The sequence below is a fragment of the Engystomops pustulosus genome, chromosome 6 (assembly GCF_040894005.1).
Source record: "Engystomops pustulosus chromosome 6, aEngPut4.maternal, whole genome shotgun sequence".
Classification (NCBI taxonomy): Eukaryota; Metazoa; Chordata; class Amphibia; order Anura; family Leptodactylidae; genus Engystomops; species Engystomops pustulosus.
Window position 1 is genome coordinate 163,272,461 of NC_092416.1, and position 24,929 is coordinate 163,297,389.

Below are 24,929 nucleotides of genomic sequence, written 5' to 3' on the forward strand. Positions count from 1 at the left end.
TAAAAACCTTTTAAAATCCAGTTGTCAAAGAAATAAAAATACATTTTGTCTGGAGCTACAATTATAAAATATACAGTTCTGCCCTACACAGAAATTCAATTAAAGAACAAACCTAAAGAACTTATAGGGTTCACAGGTACAATTTGCTATGGGGCCCGACCTTTCATAGTTACACCCCTGAAGACAGGGATATTGGAACATAAACCCTCTTGATGTTTGAGTGTATGACACATGTGGTACAACTTTTTTACCACTGTGATCCAGATGCTAGTAAATTGGATTGTGTTGTTAGCCCTTGACCTGACTAGGTACAAAGGAGGGTTTGGACAAGCAATGCTTATCAGAAAAGGGAATACTCCCATATGTGGTTGGTAATGGGATTAAAGAGGGGTTAATAATGCAAACAAAAGTTCATGTTACCCTTTCCCTTGGGAATGTTGATTAAAGTCACCCCCTGCAAGCAGAAAGCTCCCTCACCGCAATCCCTTCCCTTCACTCTATTGTTGGCTGTGTAACACTTAGAACCAAGATCCTTGCATCAAAATGGCACAGGAACCATGATTCTAGTCTATATAGTCTTATATAGCATAAAAATGTAAACCTGTAATCTCTTCTGCATTTTGGCCCTTGATTTGGACTTAAAAAACACAAAATAAAGCGCAGATGTTGTGTATAATGAACAAGACATTAGCGCATTGAAATCTTATATCTCATTTTCAAAAACACAGTTGCAAATGCAAGACATAAATACTAGAGATGAGCGAACATACTCGTCCGAGCTTGATGCTCGTTCGAGCATTAGCGTACTCGAAACTGCTCGTTGCTCGGACGAATACTTCGCCCGCTCGAGAAAATGGCATCTCCCGTCGTTTTGCTTTTTGGCGGCCAGAAACAGAGCCAATCACAAGCCAAGAGACTCTGCACTCCACCCAGCATGACGTGGTACCCTTACACGTCGATAGTAGTGGTTGGCTGGCCAGATCAGGTGACCCTGGAATAGACTAGCCGCTGCCCGCGCTGCTCGGATCATTCTGTGTCTGGATGCCGCTAGGGAGAGAGCTGCTGCTGCTCAGGGAAAGCGTTAGGGTGTTCTATTAGAATAGTGTTAGGCAGGAGTGATTCTACAACAACCCAACAGCCCTTCTTAGGGCTACAATAACGTTATACTTTTTTTTTTTATTTGCTTGTGGCTGGGCTTGCTGGCACTAGTAGTGCAGCTAGTACCATATTGTGAGGAATTAGCAGGGGGACTTGCTACCGTTGTGTTTAGCTCTTAGTGACACACATATCCACCTCAAACACCAAAGTGGGAAAATTTATTAGGGGTTTGATTTCAATTAGGCACAGTCTGCCATTTACTTTTTATTTTACGTTTATTTTTTCATAACTCAGCGTCATCTCATCTGGCATAGCAGTGTGCTTTCATACTTGGCTAGAAAATAGCCATAGGAGAATCCAAACGGCTTACTTACGCCTACAGTAGCGTTATATATTTTATTTCTGGTTGATCTGCTGGTGGCTGTCCTTGCTGCAGTGCATCTACTACCATATTGTGAGGAATTTGTAGTGAGACTTGCGACCGTTGTGTTTAGCGCTTAGTGACGCACATATCCATCGCAAAGACCAAAGTGGGACAATTTATTAGGGGTTTGATTTCAATTAGGCACAGTCTGCCATTTACTTTTTATTTTACGTTTATTTTTTTCATAACTCAGCGTCATCTCATCTGGCATAGCAGTGTGCTTTCATACTTGGCTAGAAAATAGCCATAGCAATAGGATAGCATCGTTTGGTTTTAAAAACTAAAAAACACAAAAAAACACAAAAAAACACAAAAAAAAGTAAAAAAAAAATTAAAGTTATAACTTTCATTTTCAAAATGTTTAACCCGAGGGCTAGGGGTAGAGGACGAGGGCGGGGACGTGGGCGTACAACTACTGCAGGGGTCAGAGGCCGTGGTCCTGGGCGGGGTGAGACACCACCTGCTGATGAGGGAGCAGGGGAACGCCGCAGAGCTACACTCCCTAGGTTCATGTCTGAAGTTACTGGGACTCGTGGTAGAGCACTGTTGAGGCCAGAACAGTGCGAACAGGTGATGTCGTGGATTGCCGACAATGCTTCGAGCAATTTGTCCACCAGTCAGTCTTCCACGCAGTCCACCCATGTCACCGAAATCGGCACTCCTCCAGCTCCTGCACCTCAGCCTCCTCCCCCCCAGTCTGCCCCGTCCCAGGAAAATTTGGCATTTGAACCGGCATACTCTGAGGAACTGTTTTCTGGACCCTTCCCACAGTCACAAACCACTTGTCCGGTTGCTGCTGAGCAATTTTCCGATGCCCAGGTTTTCCATCAGTCGCAGTCTGTGGGTGATGATGACCTTCTTGACGTAGTGGAAGAAGTGTGTAAAGAGGTGTCCGACGATGAGGAGACACGGTTGTAAGACAGTGGTGAAGTTGTTGTCAGGGCAGGAAGTCCGAGGGGGGAGCAGACTGAGGGATCGGAGGATGATGAGGTGACAGACCCAAGCTGGGTTGAGAGGCCGGGTGAACACAGTGCTTCTGAGACAGAGGAGAGTCCTCGACCAGAACAGGTTAGAAGAGGCAGTGGTGGGGCCAGACGGAGAGGCAGGGCCAGAGCTGGTGCATCAGCGCCAAATGTGTCACGTAGTGAAGCTCCCGTGGCGAGGGCTCCCGCGGCGAGGGCTAGATTTTCAGAAGTCTGGAGGTTCTTTAAGGAAACACCGGATGACCGACGGACTGTGGTGTGCAACCTTTGCCAAACCAGGATCAGCAGGGGTTCCACCACTACTAGCTTAACTACCACCAGTATGCGCAGGTATATGAATGCTAAACACCCCACTCAGTTCACCTCCGGCCGTGCACACCACTGCTCCTTCCCCTGTGTCAGCTGATAGTCAGCCCCCTGCCCAGGACCCTGGCACAAAAACCCCATCGTCGCCTCCACGATCCTCCACAGCATCCACCAGCGTTCAGCTGTCCATACCCCAGACGCTGGAGCGGAAAAGGAAACCCACCCGCACGTCCAAGCCCTTAATGTCCACATCTCCAGATTGCTTAGCCTGGAGATGCTGCCCTATAGGCTAGTAGAGACCGAGGCCTTTCGCAACCTCATGGCGGCGGCCGCCCCTCGGTATTCGGTCCCCAGCCGCCACTACTTTTCCCGATGTGCTGTCCCAGCCCTGCACCAGCACGTGTCAGACAACATCATCCGTGCCCTGACCAACGCCGTTTCTGACAAGGTCCACCTGACCACGGACACGTGGACGAGTGCTGCCGGGCAGGGCCACTATATATCGCTGACGGCACATTGGGTTAACTTGGTGGAGGCTGGGACCGAGTCTGACCCTGCGGCTGGTCATATACTGCCGACGCCGAGGATTGCGGGGCCTACCTCGGTCCAGGTCTTTCAGGCCTACTATGCCTCCTCCTCCCACCCCTCCTCCACCTCCTCCTCTGAACTACCATCCGTGGGCATGGCGCCATCAGTCGCTAGCTCTAGGCACAGCAGCAGTGCCGTCGCTAAGCGACAGCAGGCGGTGCTCAAACTGCTGAGCCTAGGCGATAAAAGGCACACCGCCCAAGAACTATTACAGGGCATCACGGCGCAGACTGATCTGTGGCTGACACCGCTGAACCTGAAGCCAGGCATGGTTGTGTGTGAAAACGGCCGTAACCTGGTGGCGGCTCTGCAACTCGGCAGACTGACACATGTGCCATGCCTGGCCCATGTGTTAAATCTGATAGTTCAGCGTTTCCTCAAGACATACCCCAATCTGTCTGATTTGCTCACGAAGGTGCACCGCATCTGTGCGCATTTCAGGAAGTCCAGCACAGATGCTGCCACTCTCAGGGCAGCGCAGCGCCGCCTCCAACTGCCCGCTCACCGACTGTTGTGCGACGTGCCCACGAGCTGGAATTCAACATTAACCATGTTATCCAGAGTTTACCAGCAGCGCAGAGCGATTGTAGACTGCCAGATGTCAACTTCCACCAGAACTGGTAGTCAGGTCAGTCAGCTTCCTCAAGTCTACAATGAGGAGTGGACGTGGATGTCTGATATCTGTCAGGTGCTGAGTAACTTCGAGGAGTCAACACAGATGGTCAGTGGCGATGCCGCCATCATCAGCCTCACCATCCCGCTGCTTGGCCTGTTGAAAAACTCTCTGATCAGCATGAAGTCGGAAGCTTTGCGCTCGTCACAAGAGACGGGGGAAGAAGATTCCCTTGTTGATAGCCAAAGCACCCTCAGGTCTGTTTCTCAGCGCATATCGAAGGAGGTGGAGGAGGATGAGGAGGAAGAGGAGGAGAATGTTGGCGAGACACAAGAGGGGACCATTGTTCAGTCCTTCACTGTTCAGTGTGTATGGGCAGAAGAAGAGGAGTTGGAGGAGTTGGAGGAGGAGGAAATGGGCAGTCAGGCCAGTGAGGGGAGTGAAATCTGCGCATATGGCAGATTTCATGCTAGGCTGCCTATCCCGTGACCCTTGCGTTCAAAGAATTTATTCCAGCACCGATTACTGGGTATTCACTCTCCTGGACCCACGGTACAAGCAAAATCTTTCCACTCTCATCCCTGGAGAGGAAAGGAGTGTGAGAATGCATGAATACCAGCAGGCCCTGGTGCACAAGCTGAAACACTATTTCCCTTCTGACAGCGCTAGCGGCAGAGTGCGTAGTTCTGCGGGACAAGTAGCGAGGGAGAGTAGGCGAGCAGGCAGCTTGTCCAGCACTGGCAAGGGTACGCTTTACAAGGCTTTTGCCAGCTTTATCTCACCCCAGCAAGAGACTGTCACCTGTCCCCAGTCTCGGCAGAGTAGGGCTGATCTTTACAGAAAGATGGTGAGGGAGTACGTAGCTGACCATACCATCGTCCTAAATGATCACACAGCTCCCTACAACTACTGGGTTTCAAAGCTGGACATGTGGCACGAACTGGCGCTGTACGCCTTGGAGGTTCTTGCCTGCCCTGCCGCTAGCGTGTTGTCCGAGCGGGTTTTCAGTGCAGCTGGTGGCATCATCACCAATAAGCGTACACGACTGTCGACTGACAGCGCTGACAGGCTGACGCTTATTAAGATGAATAAAGCCTGGATTTCTCATAATTTCCAATCTCCACCAGGTGAAGGAAGCTCAACCTGAATAATTTATGCACTCCTCCTCCTCATTTTCCTCCTTCTCCTCCTCTTTGTACACTAAAGCAGAGGAAACTGGCTATTTTTTGACAGGGCCCACTGGCTCTAGCTATAGTACTTTATGCATTTAATTTTTCTGGAGGGCCACCTACCCGGTCCTCTGTTTTAAACAATTTTTGGGAGTGCCACATACAGGCACTCAATCTATTCAATTTTTCTGGAGGGCCACCTACCTGCTCCTCTGGTTTGAAAACTTTTTTGGACTGCCACATACAGGCACTCAATCTATTTCATTTTTCTGGAGGGCCACCTACCTGCTCCTCTGGTTTGAAAACTTTTTTGGACTGCCACATACAGGCACTCAATCTATTTCATTTTTCTGGAGGGCCACCTACCTGCTCCTCTGGTTTGAAAACTTTTTTGGACTGCCACATATAGGCACTATCCAAATTAAATTGTCTCCATAGCAGCCTCCACACGTTGTCTCCATTGCTACCTCCAAAAGTCGTCCATATAGCTGCCTCCATACATCGTCCACATCAAACGAGGTGTGTCAGGCAGAAATTTGGGTTGTTTTCATGGCTTCCACAACAAACTTGTTAACTTTGTCGCCACCCTGCTGTGTTATCCACAAAATATACTGGCAAACTTTTATCATTTACCAATATTATTTCAGCGCTTCTTGCGCATTGTTTACATTCCCCTCACCCGCCATATCCTAAACTTATAAGAACGCTACTACACTTGATCTTCTACAAAAGGTTCTTAGAAGTGCTGTTTGGGGAGTAGCCTAGAGACAGGGGCTTGGATTGGCGAAAGCTCACCTGGCAGCGGAGCGCCAGCTCCATCCCAAGATCCAACTAACATAGTTTTAACTGCAGCACCTTTAATCTACTACTAGTTCACTGCCTCCATACATGGTCCCCTTATCAAACGAGCTGTGTCAGGCAGAATTTTGGGTTGTTTTCATGGCTTCCACATCAAACTTGTTAACTTTGTCGCCACCCTGCTGTGTAATCCACAAAATATACTGGCAAACTTTTATCATGTACCGATATTATTTGAGCGCTTCTTCCTCACCTCCTTTGGTTCCTCTCCCCATTGGTTTGAAGCCTGAGTCCATTTAGGGTATGTTGCCATGCCACTCTCTAGCCTGCCACAGCTGCTGCTGCCTCTGCATGCCATCCCCTATAGTGTCAGGGTCAATTATTGGATGTTTTAGATGCTATCTAGCTTCATTCTGTCACTCTGTTATGGCCATGCTGTTGCCCATAATTTTGGCATAATGGTGCGATTAAGCAGCCTCAGAGGCATCCATGCATGCCGCCCCTGCTGTTTCCTGTACATTTCCGTGGTGTTTCCATCCTTTTCTGAGGTTTCCAGGTGTTTGGCCAAGCTTCCCTGTGCAGAGCCTTGGTCCCCTTGAAAAATGCTCGAGTCTCCCATTGACTTCAATGGGGCTCGTTATTCGAGACGAGCACTCGAGCATCGGGAAAAGTTTGTCTCGAATAACGAGTACCCGAGCATTTTAGTGCTCGCTCATCTCTAAAAAATACACGTATAACGTAAGTTATGACAAGGCTATCTGTTTTCCAACAAATTTGTGATATCAAGTCTTTTGCCCAATTTTCAGTTTTTCCTTTTGCTTTTTTTTGGAAATTCTAATTATTGTTTTAAACCAGCTTCTGTTGGTTTATGTTTCAAGGATGTTACAGATGCTACATGCTGATTATTACGGATGTAATATTACCATTGTACAAAGCACTGGTTTGGTCTCACCTGGAAAATTGGGTTAAATTTTATAAAAAGGATGCCTTGGAACTCGAAAGGGTACAACAACAACACAGATGCCATTTTCTGTTTAACCCCTTACCACCAACACTAGTTTTCAGCTCAATGACCAGACTCGATTTTTCAAATCTGATATGTCTCACGATAATTGGTTATAACTTCGGAACGCTTTAACATATCCTGATGATTTTGAGAATGTTTTCTCATGACACATTGTACTTCATGTTAGTTGTAAAATTTAAGTGATAAGTTTTGCGTTTCGTTCTGAAAAAAAGTGAAAATTTGGCAAAAGTTTGTAAAAATTCATCATTTTCCAAGTTTGAAGTGTTCTGGTTTTCAGACAAGATGTAAAATTACCCAAAAAGCTTGATAATTAACATTTACAGAATATCTGCTTTATCTTGAGATGATATTTTATGCTTCCGGTCATTTTTCTAGGATGTTATGAGGTGCAGAACTTTAGGTGCGATTTTTCTTATTTTTATGAAAATTGCCAAAACCCATAAAATTTCTCCACTATAGAAACTTCACCCCTCAACGTATGTAAAACAACTTCTATTAAGTCTATTAACCCTTTAAGTGTTTCACATGGGTTAAAAAATATGGACCTGCGATTTAGAAACTATAGAATTTTTTTGGAAAATACATTCATTTAGGCCAAAACTGACATTTTCAGAATAAATTAAATGATGAAACGCACTGCAACGCTTGATGCCCAATTCCTCCGGAGTGTACTGATACCCCATATGTGGTGGTGTCCTGCTGTACGGGCGCACGGCCGGGCATAGGATGAAAGGAGGCGCCATCCACAGCAGATTTGTATTGTCACATTGTACGACCTATAAATTTTTATTTTTTTTTGGTAATGCGAACATATGAGGGCTTATTTTTTATGGGATGAGATACAATGTATAGATAATTTATTTTGGGAGTCTAAAGCTTATTCATGAGATTTTATTAACTATTTCAAGGGGGACACAAACAAAATCATCAATTTTTATTTTGGATTGTTAGCATTTCCCCCCCCCCCCCCCGCTCACCGTAACGTACAAATAATATTTTATCTTTATTCTCTGGTTCACTACGATGGCGGTGATACTTCATTTATATAGTTTTTCTTATCTTTGCTCAATTTTCCTGAGCAAAACCAATATTGGAGAAAATCGCATTGTTTTTACTATTGACAACTTTTCAGGGCATTAACTTCTGTATTTTTCTGTTGTCAGATCTGGTTGAGGGCTTATTTTTTGGTAAAACAGTTGTTCTTTTCAGTCGTATCATATTAGGGAACGTAACTTTTTTGATCACTTTTTAGAACATTTTTTGTGATGGTGTTTGATGAAAAATTGTATATTATGGGATGTTTTTCATAGTTTTTTTTTTATGTCGTTCACCGAGCGGTTTCAATATTGATTTAGATTTATTGTACAGATTAATACGGACGCGGTGATACCAAATATCTACGTGTTTTTGTGTTTTATTTACTTTATTTGCATTATAACACATTGGGGCACATTTACTTACCCGGCCCATTCGCGATCCAGCGGCGCGTTCTCTGCACAGGATTCGGGTCCGGCTGGGATTTAAGATGGTAGTTCCTCCGCCGTCCACCAGGTGGCGCTGCAGCGCCGAAAATAATCTTAACGCCCCGGAATGCACCATCCCATAGAAGGTGAAGGTGAGCGCTCCCCAAGCGACACATTTGCGGTTTTTAAATGCGGCGGTTTTTCCGAATACGTCGGGTTTTCGTTCGGCCACGCCCCCCCGATTTCTGTCGCGCGCATGCCGGCCCCGATGCGCCACAATCCGATCGCGTGCGCCAAAAACCCGGGGCAATTCATGTACAAGCGGCGCAAATCGGAAATATTCGGGTAACACGTCGGGAAAACGCGAATCGGGCCCTTAGTAAATGACCCCCATTGTGTTACTGGGGAGTTTATGGGACTTTTATTTTATTTTTTTATTTATTCAATTATATTATAAAAAGATTAATTTTTTTTTTTAAACTTTTTTACATTTTCTACTTCTTGGCTTGAATAAGCGATCATCCGATCGCACATTCAAGCCTTTACACTGCAATACACTTGTATTGCAGTGTATAGTGTAAGTAACTGAGCATACCAGGAAGGCAGAACCCGGCGGGGAGAGAAGCTTGCATCCTCGGGTCACTCGTCGGGACTCGGGGCAGTGGCAGGAGGGATCGGATCCCCCGGTAAGTTTTTCCGATCCCGGGTGTTAGTGCCGGGTCTGGGCTGTAAGATCACAGCCCGACACTGGCACCAGCGAGACCCGGTGTCCCGAAATCTTCTTCTGACGCGCCGCCGTAGAAAGGCGTACGCGTCAGACGAAGTACCCTTAATGACCGCCGTAAAAAGCCGATACGGCGGTCATTAAGGGGTTAAGCGACAGAGATAGTGCTCCGGCGGCTGTTCTTGCCGCGTCAAGTACTACTGCCATTACTATCAGGGGGCCTCCTCTGGCAACAGAGGCCATTACAATGGCGCCAGGTTGGCATAGGTGTGGAGACCAGTCCACCAGTAGGCCAGTCCGACCCTGGAGAATGCCAAGTAATATTAAATCATTACTAACTTTTCTCCACCATGAATGTGCCTCTGCTGGCTCCCACATCTTCTCTCCTGTCTTCTCCCACTGTAGCCGGATGTTTGGGTACAGAAGTGCATCCTAGGGCAGAGCGCGACATGTATCGGGAAGGCTCCCGGGAGAGTAGTACTCACTCTGACAATGGCATCTGCGTCTTAAAGGAGTTTTCCGAGACTGTAAAAAAATCTTGGTGGCTGGGAGGGGGCTGCTTAAAAAAATAAACATTTACTGACCTGCTTGCGCCCTACCGGCATCCCGCGCTGCCGTCTCTCATGTCCCATGTAAACAAACAGGGGCCAGGAAGCCACGCTGTGCTCAGCTTGCGGTCTGCTGAGGTGGCTGACCGGCGGCTGAGCTTCTGTGCCCCTGTTTTTTTACATGGGGCACGGACCCGAGAGGCCGCAGCACGGGACGCCGGGGGGGGGGGCACCAGGAGGTAAGTAAATGTTTTTTTTTTAAGCAGCCCCCTCCCGGCCAACCAATGTCAGGTTCGCTAGGGAGATTGCTGGGACTTCTGGTTCTTCTGGTGGTACCAGCAGCGTTCTCCGAACCCCGGCGCGTATCCGCGCAAACTCCACCTCTCGTCCTGGGCAGCGGCTGCTAAGATCTCGCGCTGTCTAGGAGTGGCTGGGACTTTGAACCTCTGCTTGGTGCCTGGTTGTTCTGCACCATGGGGGGTTAATTCCCAGATGCTGTCCAGCTCCTATCAGGTTCTGGAGGTGGAGTTCTGGCTGCATAAATTGCAGCTTCACTAGTCACCTGTGCCAGTGTTTGAAAATCCCTTTCTCCACTCGCTGCTCTAGGTTGTATTGATCAGTATCTTTATCTGTATTGTTGTTACCTCGGCTCGTTTTTGACATTGACTCTTTGCCTACTGATTTTGCTATTGACGTACCCTCTCGTTGTGACTCCGGCTTGTTTACGATTCTTTTGTGTTTTATGTTTGTCAGTCTGTTTGTGTTTCCCTTCCCTCACTTATCCAGCGTATCTCGAGTCTTCAAGTAGTCGCCCCACGGTTTAGCGTGGGGGGGCTATAGGAAGGGACAGAGGTTGGGGCAAGCTCAGGGCACACTATCCCCTGTCTTTTGTGTACCAATCTTAACAACCAGCTTTTCTTTACTGTCTCAAACAACCCCTTTAAAGATGCAGGTGAGGGCTTAAGGTCGACAGTGATTTTGTGACTTTTTTAAATTTTTGCACAACCCAAACAAATCCATCTCAAATGCCTGGAGGGGACCTGAGTTTTTTTGTGCAATGTTTTAGGCAAAATCCAAAAGTAAATCAAGCGTCAATTTGAGGAAGCAGGTAAAAGTCCAAGGTAAGTTAAATAAATCAAGTTATATAAAGCACAACCTAGGATTACTAGTCGATGGCAATCACTCACACGAGCATGAAAAAGTGGCAAAAAATTGTCAAAAAACCCAATGTCCAGTGATCAGTCCACCTACTTCTGACATCACGTTAGGTCCTGTGTTAATACTCATGTCGGGAAGGGCAAGGAGAGGGAGAGAGCAATGCACAGGCTTTGTCAGCACTTCACCTATCCTCTAGGACAGCGGTCAGGAGAGTCTGAAAGTACAGGATCCTCCGGACCTTTGGTCTACAAGACAAAGATGCTTTTTAGCAAGAATATTAGCAAAATAGTGGAGATTATAGGTAAAATTGCCTCCAGTCAGATCTGGTTTTAAAAGGAGTGACCTGCTAGAGATCCCTTCTAGATCTACTAAGAACCCAGAGTCTCAGTAGATCCAGGACGCTGTGTGCCGGTGGGGGACACTTTAAAACTGTAACTTAAAACACCAATCTCAATAAATCCTCCCATTAGTATCCATTGCAACGCTGCTCTCCATGACTTTACTCCAAGTCTGAGATCTAAATCCCAAAATGTGATCTTGATTTTCACCTCTCAAATATTTCATTAATTTCATAATATAATTTTTTCTGCTTAGTTCCCTTGATACATCTTTCAAAGGAAACAAAATGGGTTTAGTTGAAGAAAAGCATAACAAGGTTGAGCCCATTTGTAGATATCAAAGAAAGGAGCCGAGACTAGGTGTTAGAAATGTCGTATTCTATTACCTAAAGATCTTTGATCAAGCGGCCCACATTCTCACAACTATTTACTGGCCAAGCATTTAGCACGACTTAGCATCACACATGGTTTATATCATGCTCCATTTGTTAAGTGGAGCGTTGAAAAGAGATCTAAGCCATTTAAAATGCCCTCTCAAAAGGGTAAAATTGACGGATGTGACACATCTATAACTGGAGTCACAGGACTTGCTTTGGCCAGTAGGTGACCTTTTCGAAGTTGGGACAATGAAGGAAGTGATGTCCCATGGTTAGAGGAAGTGAAATCTGTTGAGTTGAGGATTCACTCATTGGCCGAACCCATAAGCCCCAGAACCTCCAGTCTGGACTTACCAGAGAAAAAGGGGATCAGGGGGTTTGAAGCAGGATACGTACACTTAATTTTTTGCCACCCCTACTTCAGCTACTATTAACATCCCATAGAAGAAATTTCTGCTTGAAATCCTAGATGAAATGTTGCAATTTTTGTGTTGGGTTTCTTTGCTGGGTCTCAGGTCTCAACTGTTACATTGCTAATATTAAAAATGGAAATGTGAAACCCACAGGTGGAATTGACAAGGGTTTAGAGGGAATCTTCACATTTGTCCTGCAGAATCATACCTTTGTGTGTATAGTAAGTAGCGCCAGGACTGTAAAAAATTAGCTTTCAATCCAGGTTTGCAGCTCCTGTAAGTGCCCTGATCCTGAAGAGCTTTCTGCTCTGTATGTTGAACTGTGCCACTACCTCTCCCTTCTTCTACGAGTGGCTGATGCAAGTATCCATGCAAAATCCTGATATAGTTAGCACATGGGATAGACAGTGGCAGAGCCGGATTGAGTCTACCTAGGGCCCTGGGCTGTAGGAATATTATAGCCCCTACAAGTCTGGAATCACTTCCTACATCTGGTACTAGAATCAGCTTCTTGGGGAATGGAGGATGCATCTCTTCAAAGGTCCTAAAATGACTATTGTGTACACATGTATTGAGAGCATGAACAGATGTACAAGAATTTTATGGGTGCGTCGTTTGGGAAGGCTTGGGCCAAACTGACTATATTATATTTCACTACTGGACTGTGGAGCAGTGCAAAGAACAGAAAGCTCTTCAGGCTGAAAGACCTGCCCAGAGCCCTTGTAAGAGTTGCAGAGCTGGATTACAACTTTCGCAGTTCTGTCACTACTAAAGGTCTCATTACGGAGATCTGTGGGGCTGATCCCTAACAATTTGTATGGTCAAAACTTCTGAAAGATTTCCTTTAAAACCTGCACAAAGCACATGGTTTTTATGATGCATGTGGATGGGATTTCTTTAAATTACATCCACCATGCTGCTTCTGTGAATAGCCGCGGGCTAGCCACCTGCATATTCACTAAAAAAGCCTCTCTCCATGTGACCCATTTAGGAAGTGTGAACATTATGAGCTGAAAGGCTATTCACAAAGAGCATCTGCTGCTCTGGTGGACCCAGATCATCCATGAAGTCCATGGGTTCATGTGAATGGCTGCCATGTTATACTACAACTGGGGAAGTTAGTGATAATGGATGATCACTGGTTTTCTCAAAAGTTTTATCTGCTCGGATCAGTTTGCCACAAGAGGCTGTCTTCCAAAGAAACATCATTTGATGAGATTCGGATGAAATATATTATTTGTGCCTTGGTTTTATTACATTTCAGTCTTAGTCATAAAATTCCAGTATAATATTGGCCATAAATGTTTTATTACTTCTGGAACAGTACAACAGCTTTGTGTACCATAACATATGCTTGTCATCTAGTCCTTGATAACAAGCACATGGCATTATGGGTAATGAGCTGGTATAGAAAACACTAGGTCACATAAATAGTGAGACGCCTGTTTTCTTACAAAATACAATGAAGGTCTCATAAGCCGATTGAACGTATTGAGTGTTGTTCATGAATTTCTCAATTGTATAACAATAAGCAATGCCTGGAAACGGCTAAAGTTGGGTTTTCTCAGAAATCTAATTTTCTTGTTTTTTTATTCTATTGTATGTTTTGAAATGTACAGATGTTTTCAGAGAATTTCAAAAAGAAATTTCAAGCTTAAAAAAGGGTGAGTCAAACTTTGATTTAAACCTTTCCTTTAAGATGGCTTTAGGCTGCACGGAATACATCTTGGTTTATATCCAATTTGCCTTACATAGATTTGATTAGGGCCAGGACACTATAACTTGGGAGAGCTGTAGCCCCAAGGCATGAGGAAGGATAGGCCTCATTGCTGGGGCCTATTAAATAGACATTATAGTATATGTTTAGACTACAGATTAGACTATGACTTTGTACTAGTCTTACACTTTGGGACTTACTTGTGGATGAGAGAAATTAGTGATGGTGAGAATAGGTGAAAGTGATGACATTGAAGATGATGATGATGGAATGCAAGGCCATATTCTATAATGCTACAGTCTGGAATAATTCTGTTGTGCACTTAAATAGCTGCACTTAGAAAAAATGCACTGGGCAAGACCTCAGTCAGGCATGACCTGTAATCTGCAATTTATACACACAGGGAAAATTACTTAGTTAAAAAGAGGGTGGAGAGACAAATAAAGGAGTCAGGAAGTCTCCGGGAAGAACAGGGAAATGGATATGCATTCACACACACTATAAACATAAAAGGTGCAGAGAAAAACCATACTGCAAGAGATTCTGGGACATTTGGTTCCGAATTAAGCATACCTGTGGTTGAGAGAAATAAGTGATGGTGAGATCATGTAGAAGTGATGACATTGAAGATGATGATGATCGAATGTAAGGCCATGTTCTATAATGCCAAAGTGTGGAATAATTCTGCTGTGCACTTAAATAGCTGCACTGAGAAAAGATGAACTAGGAAAGAACCCCTGCCCTTTTTGTCCACGTAGTTTTCACACTATAAAAAATAGAAGCATGATGGAAGCTACCCTTCGATACAGAATGTTTACCATCTTTTGTTATGGTTGTTCTCCTCTATAATAGAAGCTGGTAACACATACATCTGAGGCAAATATGAACTGAGCTCACAAAATAAACCACAACTCCTATAGTAGGTTGACTGTATGTGCCATGGTTTCTTGGATATTTACATATTTACATCATTAATGAATGGGAGTTCACAATACCATTGTTCTTGTCGTTGAGAGAAGATCCTAAGGATGAGTGTAGTGGAAAATGCAGAACCAAATGTGTCTCAGGGACTATATCTTCACATAAGGTGAAGCAAAATGAGAGCTTGCACTTCCTGAGCTGGATAGGGGAGTATTCATGGAGTTCACCTGAAACATTTAAAGATCTATGAGCTAGATAAAGGGGATGTCCTGCTTGTGGGTTCAAACAGGTTACCAAAATTTGCTCAAGTGCAAAAGAGAATGGCTTTAAGGTGCCAGAGTCAGAACATCCCTGATATTGGGTGGGCAACTGTCCGATGAAGGTGCCAATCGCAGATCCTCATTGGTCTAATTTGGGTGGGCATCTTCCTCCTCTTATTGCAGCTGTTGGTCCTGCTGGAGGGCGAAGGGAAACAGCACAGGCTCTTTGAGCAGACAATGAACCTGTAAGTACAACACTAAACTTCCCCCATCCAGTATATATGTATATGTAAACTGTAAATGCATGTTGTGTATGTATGTGTTTTTTGTTAATATATGGATATGTTTGTGTGTGTTAGTTTATTTGGTGGCATATGTGTATGTAAGTGCATGATGTGTGATATATTAGTATATGTGGTAGTATATGTCTATGTTTACATCTTTACAACATCACAAACTCAGTCAAGGAGTCTGGTCAACCTTGAAAGACAAATGCAAGAGAGGACAGGATCGTGTGGAGAATCTCCATGGGTAATCGACAAAGTAATGGCCAAGAAATCCAAAAACAGTCACACAACTGTGGAAGAGACAGGAAGAAGAGTGCACCAAAATCTCAGCAAAGCAGTGTACGGGACTAGTGGTGTCCTGTGGTCACAGATGTGCTGAAGTCCTGTGAATGGTGTGACCTTCAGAGACATCTAATCTTGCTCTATGCTACAGTCATGTTCTCTAATTCTGATCATCATGTTTTTTTACAGGTTTAAATCCACAGATTTTATGTGGATTTTTCTTTGGTTATTGTGAAAAACACTATTTTAGTGGGATGATTTATCCCTTACAAAAATTCCTGAAAAAATGGCTTTGTTTACACTACTATCATGGTTACTAAAACGTTTCTGCAAATAGGCTCCAGCAGTACCTAGCAAACCCTAATGACTTATAATTGGGTCTTTCTGGGTTCTGTTGTGTTGTCTATTGTGTTAATTGTATATTGTGTCTACAGTTGATTCCATTAAGGGGACATAAACGGTAGTAAACCTGGTCCTCACCCTCACCACACTAATTCTCCAGAATGTTGGGATGATGGCAAAAGCTCAATTCATACAAAACTTTTTACCCAAATGGAGTAGAAAAAAAGGTAAATCAGTGCTTTGAGCTAAAAGGGTATTAATAAATGCCCCACTCTGTATCAAGTAATTCAATAATTCCAGTTCTGAGATGTAAGAGGCCTTTATCTGTCATACAGCCCAAGGCCTATGGTATCCTTAAGGATACCCCTAAATTTGAATGACTTTTACTGCAGGTACACCTAAAACTGGACTATGAAGATCACAGTGTCCAATGTGGACAAAAAGGTGATAGTTAGAGATAAGCGAGCCCAAACTTTATGTTTGACTTCCTCCATTTGGCAGCTTCGCCTAACCTAGATGTGTTGTTTGATGTTCTGCAGAGCAGTCAATCAGGCAACTTCACGTCTCTAGCAACTATGCATGGCTGTGATTGTCCACGGGTATACAGGAGGTGTCCATCTGGCCAATCACAGTCATTCATAGTTGCTAGATGTGTAAAGCTGCCTGACTGGATGCTCTACAGTCCATCAAACAACACATACGGTTTAGGCGAAGCTGCCAAACGGAGGGTTTTGAACCTAAAGTTCTGGGGCTGGAGGTAAGTACAAGATTTATTTTTTTTGGTGTCATAGCTATATGGTGTCATAGCTATATATACTATTACTGGGGGAGGCTGTGCATTAAAGGAAAGGCTGTGAATTACAGGCGGAGGCTGTGTGCAATACTGGACAGAGCCTGTGTATACTAGGTAATACTGGGGAAGGCGTGGCTCTGTATACTGTCTATCTGGGATCTGTATATAGGGGCTCTATTTTAATTAAACCTGTGTGGCCTTGTATGGAGTACTGTATATCAATCAATTTGGGAGTATGTATATAAGGGCTGTTATAAATAAATTAGGGCAACTGTTTAAAAATAATATGGGTGTGCATATAAATTAGCAGAGTGCTTTAGTTCAGGGTGTGTGGTATATATCGTTTTCGGTGCCGTACGTACTAAAATTAATTATTCGGGGACTATATAAAGCATGTTTTATGTGGGGAATAGTGGAAATATATATTTAGGAACATGATCCATTATACTGTAAATGACTGTTTTTTTAGGAGCGCGGTGTGGAGTTGTGCTGCATAGAGGTAAAGACATTACACTCTGAATTTAGCACAGATAAACCATGGCCAGGAGAAATCGTAAAGAATTTTTTGGCAGAATCCCAGTCTGGTAATTGATAGGTGTCTTGAAAATCCCTATTTCTGTCTGGATTTATGGGTTATTTGTCTTTATCTTTTATCTGCACATAGATTTCTGCCCAATTTGGCACTATAATCACAGCTATGGAAATCAGCTAGGGACATTAATTTGCCAGATTGGAAACCAATTGGGCAATATGTCCTTGCTGTGCGGGGCGCACTTAAACCCCAAACCCAAATGGGAAGTTCAGATCCACTCATCTCTAGTTGTGGCTGTTCCATCAATTTTTTCCAAATTTTCTTGAAGTATGTTAATTTCTTAAATTTGTATTTCTAAAGGCTATTTCAGAACTCCTCTAAGCACAATGCAGAGAAAGGGGGAACAAGATGGCAAAGTACAAACATACTGAAGACATTTCCTCCAGTTCCTCTAGCTGGAAATTTTTTTTTCTGTTTGGTTCACTGAATAAAACCATCTTTTATGTTGTCTTTGGGCTGCCATTTTCCAAGAATCAAAACATAAAATTTATTTCCATTGTAGCTTGAAAGTTGAAAATTAGTTGGATTTTTGGCTCTATTTTAAGTGACATAAAATGTATCATTCCACTTGCCATTTGTTCTCAGTGTTTTTCATGTTTTGTGTTTTTTCTTGCCGTGAGAATATCGGAGAGAAGTGGGAGCTCTGGCTTCGATATATCGGGAAACCAGGGGACGACCTTTCACATCTCATTGGAACATAGTTTCTCCGTTAGGACGTTAAAAATGTTCTGGAGTGACAGGAAGCTGTTAACCTTTGTTTTAAAGAAATTGGAACAACCGGGATAATCAACTGTGTTATAGACATAATAGGAGTCAGATGTGCAATATAACTTTTTCTTTTTAAAGATTTGGAGATTTTTCTCCCAGTCCATCCAAGATCCATCGCATTCGAAATGTAATCCAAGCTATAATATTGTGTAGTGTTAGAGATTATTTAATAATATAAAAGAGAGAAAATATTGAACATTATTGTTACATTTCGTTGCGACCCTGTAGATATTATTCAAATTTGCATTTCACACTCAGGGTACAAAGACCCTCGGGGTATGGAGTAATGATCTGCAGACCTGCTTCACACTGTCTGATTCTACTATAAGGCGAGGCACATTAGAGAAAGTGAGAATATCCATATAACATAACACAATATCTCTTCTTTACCGTATATACCTGGAACTATGAACTTGAACCACTTGAAGTCTTGAGACCTCGAAGAAGAACGTAAACTTTAAGCAAGAATTTAGCTCTATATCATATGCATTTTTGATACTATCTAAATAACGTAAAAAAAGCATGTGCCTGAATTCTAGAACAAAGAAAATGTATTGAATAATTTCCACATGTTTTCTAAAATCCATTTAAAATATGAATATATATATATTTTTTAGTCTATTTTGCCCTGCGAATATTTTCCAAAATTTTATTCCAAATTTTTGGTATTTTTTTGATGAGTGTTTCCTCGTAGATTGTAAGCTCATGTGAGCAGGACTCCCACTTTTATGGTTTCATTTGATTATTTTATAACTTTCTTATTTCCAGTCTTCTTGGTACATACAATTACTCATTTGTAAAGTGCTGTAGAATATGTTGGTGCTACATAAATAATAACATTTGTACACATTAACATTTTCATACATTCCTTACACTGCCCCATAAAGTTAATCCGAATGATATAAAATGTTAATAAATTACAAATCACTTCTTTCATCTACACCAAATTTTTTCAATTGAATAAATAAACTTTATTTGTCACTATACATTACCCGACTCTCACCTTAAGTCACATTTACTACTTCCTTAGAGCTGAATTAAAATTTTTTAAATTTGCAATTAGTTTAGAACAGTTTGTACAAACATTTGTGTCTTTTGTACGGCTTTTCACACTAAATATGGCAGATTTATCAGCTTCGGAGACTAATGATATATGTTTCCACTGTCTTTGGTGCGGGGTATTGCTCTGTTTTATTTATTCTCATTTTTATTTTTATTTTCATTTTTTTCATTCTCAATTAATGTATATTAAGAAAAACATAAAGATTTAAAAGTTAACTAAGTAGTCCCGTATTATAAAAATTGCTAAATTATAAATTAATAAAATGAATACATTTGTACACATGAATATATAGAATAATATCATTATTCTTTTTCCCTAACTGTGGATTTTGATAACTACTTGTTTAAGGAATTGTCTCGGCTTTGTTAGACTTAGAATATTTCATATTTTGTAGCACATTAGAACACTAACACATTTTAGAATCGGGATAGATATGAGAAGATAGATAGGGTATAGAAAAAATAGCACTCAAGCAGGTCCAATTTACAAAACTACTCAAGGATTGAGAATTTTGAGCCGAAATGTCACCTTTATGGAATAAAGATCTAATAATTTTGTAAATTGGACTTTTTTCTATACTCTATTATTGGAGGACCTGAAACCCGACTCTCGTAAACTTGCACCCTTTTTTTTTTCTCTCTTTTTGTGCTGCTTTGAACTTTATATATGTAGATAGATAGTTATGAGATAGACAGACAGATAGATAGATAGATAGATAGATAGATAGATGATAGATAGATAGATAGATAGATAGATAGATAGATAGATAGATAGATGGATGGATAGATAGATGGATAGATAGATAGATAGATAGATAGATAGGAAATAGATAGATAGATGATAGATAGATAGATAGATAGATAGGAGATAGATAGATAGATAGATAGATAGATAGATAGATAGATAGATATGAGATAGATAGATAGATAGATAGGAGATAGATAGATAGATAGATAGATAGATAGATAGATAGATAGATAGATACATACATAGATAGATAAATATGAGATAGATAGATAGATAGATACATAGATAGATAAATATGAGATAGATAGATAGATAAATAAATATGAGATAGATAGATAGATAGATAGTTATGAAATAGACTGATAGATAGATAGATAGATAGATAGATAGATGGATACATAGATAAATAATTAAATATGAGATAGATAGTTATAAAATAGACAGATAGATGGATAGATAGATAGATACATAGATAAATAAATATGAGATAGATAGATATGAGATATAGATAGATAATAGATTGGTATGTAGATACAAGATAGATAGATAGATAGAAAAAAATAGATAGCTATGAAATAGACAGATGATAGATCTATAAATAGATTATAGACATAAATAGATAGATGACTAACATTCATCTATCCTAAAATAAAACGGAAATAATGTGGATAAGTATAATACTTTATTTCTGTGACTTGAAACAAGTTTTGTGATCTCTTCACCCATAAACATGGTCTTCTTATTAAATAACTTTTAATCAAAATTTACAGACTGTTCCCAACTTATAGACGGCTCCTAGTCAGACTTATGGAAACTATCATAGAACGGACCTATGGAACCCAGGGAACTGCCTATAATATGTAAATATTATAAATGAAATATATTGACTGATTATATATAATGCATACAGTAAACTAAGTGAATACATTAGAATATACATGAATCTATATTTTGTTTTATTTTAATAACTCGTTTGATGTGAAAGTTGCTTTTTTTGTTAATCTGTTGCAATATATTAATAATTCAGAACTCGTGAACATATACGTTGGGAAACATTCTTAAACCAAAATTAGTGTAGAAATTCTTAGTTTCTTCAGTATTACAACACTTGTAGATTGAATGTAGTAATAGCAATAAATCATGCTATAGTACAGAGTGCTGCCAAGCGGAATATGATACTGAACCTGTTACTACTATAATAATAAATCTTTCTTCCTATGGCGCCATCATATGCAGCAGCGAAGTACAGATCATGGGGGACGTATACAAACAAAATAAGACATAACAGTGCAAAATTGTGGTCAGATGATACAATATGAATGAGAGCCGCGCTCATAAGAGCTCCACAATTATATAAAGATATATTAAAAAAGAAGATATAGTGGCTATGATAATAACTATTGTGTCCTCTATTATGCCTGCTCTCCTTTTTGAATGTATCTTATAGTTTTTGGCTGTGTAACCTATTGTTTGTAAATGTAAAAAAAAAACTATGAGAAATAGTTTAACAAAAAAAGATATAGTCTAAACTTATTGTTAATGACACAAATTATAAGAATGAACTGTAATTTCTAAAGATCAGATATTTGACAAATACAGGCGCGGTCCCCTACTTAAGAACACCCGACTTACTGACGATCCCTAGTTACAAACGGACCTGGTGACTGTTAAGTTAAGATTTACTGTAAATCCTGGTTCTTATGACAACCCAACATTTATAAAATCCAATTGTTACAGAGACCAAAAAGATTCTGGCCACGGTTACAATTATAAAGTATACAGTTCCGACTTACATACTAATTCAATTTAAGAACAAACCTATGGAACCGATCTTATACGTAACCTTGTGGACTACCTGTACATAATTTGCAGCAAAGCGCTGAACAAGCCTAAGAAATGTTTTCCGCCTTCAGCATATTGATAGATATATAATGAAAGCCTCTCACCTGTAACACATGGAGGCATCGGCAGACTCTCTTAGTCCTTGAATCTGAAGTGAATTCACTTTGAATAAATTTTATATTCCAAAATCTGTGATTCCAGAAAAAAAATGGGATAAAAGTTGTGAATGTTGCAGATGAGATGAATGTGGCTCAGGTCTCTGTGCCTCTTCATGAGAGATGTGAAGTACAGGAGTGCAGTGTCTCTCAGGCTGGTGAAGGTTATGAGGGAAAGCTCCAGGGTTTATGGAGTGATATCCAGGGACGTCCTGTTGCACTTTGCCTTTCTGTCTCGTAGTAATTATAGTAGGAATAGTAGCTCTGTAATACAACAGGTATTAGGAAAAATTGAGTTATGGTCCATCACTGCGACGTCTCAATGAGGTAAATGCAAGGTACTGGAACGTCTTCAACGAGTCTTTATGTTTTCCTTTGAGAGTAACGCTCTTAGAAAGTTTATTAACTCACCAACTGCTGGAACATTATTATTCTTAAATGTTACACTTAAACGATATAAAAAAAAAATATATCAACATGAAAATATATTCTTAATTGTCACCTTATACTATTCTATAATCATATATTTATTAAAGGATATAAAAAAATAATTTCCTTTCTAAGTAAAATTTTTTACAACTTTTTCTCTATGTACGAATCTCTATGCACCAAGATTTTTCTTAGCTCTTCATGTTTTATTTGCCATGAGTCTGATGTGATTGTGTTTCATATATTTGTGTTTCACATTTGCTTACCCGTCCCTGCGCGATCCCCGATCCAGACTGTCCGACGAGCATGAACTCTGCCGCGATTCACTAAGATTGTGCGCCCGATATCCTGCATGTGTCGCTTCCCTGATGAGGTCCGCCGGAGTTCACCTTCTTCTTCCCGGTGCATGTAAGTGCTTGGCTTGCGACACAATTAAATCCTACAGTTTGTCCGAATCCGTCGATCATCCAACGGCCCGCCCCCTCGATTTCTGTCGCATGAAAGCCGGCACGATTGCACCAAAATCCGATTGCGTGCTCCAAAAACCCCTTTTAAATTCCTGTCCCAGTGGCGCAAAATGGAAATCGTCGGGATGTCCGACGAAAGTGTGGTCCATGGGGCCCTTAGTAAATGAGCCCCATAGTGTGTTTCCATGGATTGTCAGTAAAAAAATACTGATGCAAAAGTAATCAACAAGATATTGTGCTGTCCACAGAATTAATTTAATAGTTATTAATTTTATTAGTTATTAAAATCACTACAAATGTTTGAAAATGAGGTTCCGGGTGCGAAACAGATCGTTCCATAGGCTTCTGGTTTTTTTTACTTTTTTATTAGCAAATGTATGTGTAACTGTAACTGCAGGCAGAGATATATGATAAGAACCTTGCAGAATCTTATAGAGGAGTAATAGAAAGCAATGTAGCGAAAAAGTGAAAAAAATCCCAGTTTACTAATATAATTTTGACTCTTCAAACTATAAGGCCACAAAGCCACTCCAGTAGTAGCTGAAGGCAGATAGAATTTACCGATACACTTTAGAGATGATCGGTCCTGAACTCAGGTTTTGGCGTCTTCTGTTCGGCAGCTCTGTCTGACTGGATATGTTGCTTGATGGGGTACAGAGCAGCCAATCGGGTAGCTTTACGCCCCTAGCTACTAGGCATTGCTGTGATTGGCCAGGTATGTGAAGTGAGTGTCCACCTGGCCAATGCCTAGTTGCTATGGACATAAAGCTGCCTGATTGGCTAGGCTGGTTAGGCTGCATCCAGGTTATGCGGAGCAGCCAAATGGAAGATGTCGAACCTAAAGTTCGGTCCACTCATCTCTAATATACTTCTGTTGTGTAACACCTTGTGGCATCGGGATGTAGTTTTGCATAACCTGAAATAATTAGTACAACTTTCTACATCTGGACATTGTATAAGTGAATTCCACATAGGACCGGGAAGTGACCGTGATAACACTAATTGTGAATTTTTAACCCCCCCCCCCCCCAGATGTCTCAATTAATTCTGACATAATCTGGTATTACCATGACTGCAAAATTGTAAAAAGTTGTGAAACAACCCAAAAAACATATGAAAACTTTTTTTTCTACGCATAGCTCCCAAAATTGTAAAAAATACACACATATACATCTAAAGCACACAACCCCTCCACCAGAAATAAAAGGTGTTTATAAAATGATGGCAACATAAAGAAGATATAAAACATGTTAGTAACTTAAATGTTAAATGTTACATTTTGTAAATTATTTACTGTCATTTTAAATCATTTTTTAGTATTTTATCGGGGGAGTTTTGTGAACTTCTTTTTAATATACTTTATTTAGAAATACCGTATATACTCGAGTATAAGCCGACCCGAGTACAAGCCGAGACCCCTAATTTCAACACAAAAAACTGGGAAAACCTATTGACTCGAGTATAAGCCGAGGGTGGGAAATGCATTGGTTACAGCCTCCCAGTATATAGTCTGCCAGCCCCTGTAGCATACAGCCTGCCCAACCCCTGTAGTAGGAAAAAAAAATAACACTGTACTCATCTTTCCGACGTCCCCCATAGGTCCTCTTCTGTCTCAGACTGTCTCAGACAGAAGAGGACCTACGGGTGACGTCAGAAAGGTGAGTTTTGGCTTTATTTTTTTAGTTGACTCGAGTATAAGCCGAGTTAGGGTTTTTGAGCACAAATTTTGTGCTGAAAAACTAGGCTTATACTCGAGTATATAAGGTACTACTTTGTAAAGAAAAAGGCTACAAAGATACCCTTAATAACTGGTTTTATCTGGATATCTGGTTAAGATCAGTATGCCAGGTACCCTACAGGTTTCTTTTTGTGGTTGTGTGGTTGTTGATAAAACCCTGAGCAGTCGGTTTTAAACCCTTCTTCCTGGCTCTAGTCTTCTATGAGCATTACTTTCAAACAGAATTCTTTTTCTCCCTATAACAGCGTCATAAAGAAAGACATGTGGAGCAGAGATTGATAAGATCTTTGTCAGAAAATAATACCAATAAAATAATATAGCCAGAAAGGTTTAATACTTACTGCTCAGAGCCATAAAAACAAAAACAGGAAGAATAGTTGAAAGCTCAAAGTCAGCTCCATAGACACAAACTCTACAGGGTTTAATATCTACTAAGAAAAAAAGGGGGGATTCCACACAATGGGGCATATTTACTAAGGGTCCGAATCGCGGTCTTCTG

At 41.4% G+C, this 24,929-nt stretch overlaps 1 protein-coding gene across 1 annotated transcript in view; it reads right to left on the reverse strand.

Moving 5' to 3' along the window:
- LOC140064880 (agouti-signaling protein-like) overlaps positions 1-22,054 on the reverse strand; it is a 53,146-nt gene extending 31,092 nt beyond the window's left edge. Inside the window, exon 1 of the mRNA XM_072112181.1 lies at positions 21,746-22,054. Coding sequence (XP_071968282.1) covers positions 21,746-21,764 — 19 coding nt within the window. The 5' untranslated portion in view covers positions 21,765-22,054. The remainder of the gene's footprint in view (positions 1-21,745) is intronic.
- Positions 22,055-24,929: the final 2,875 nt, after the last annotated feature.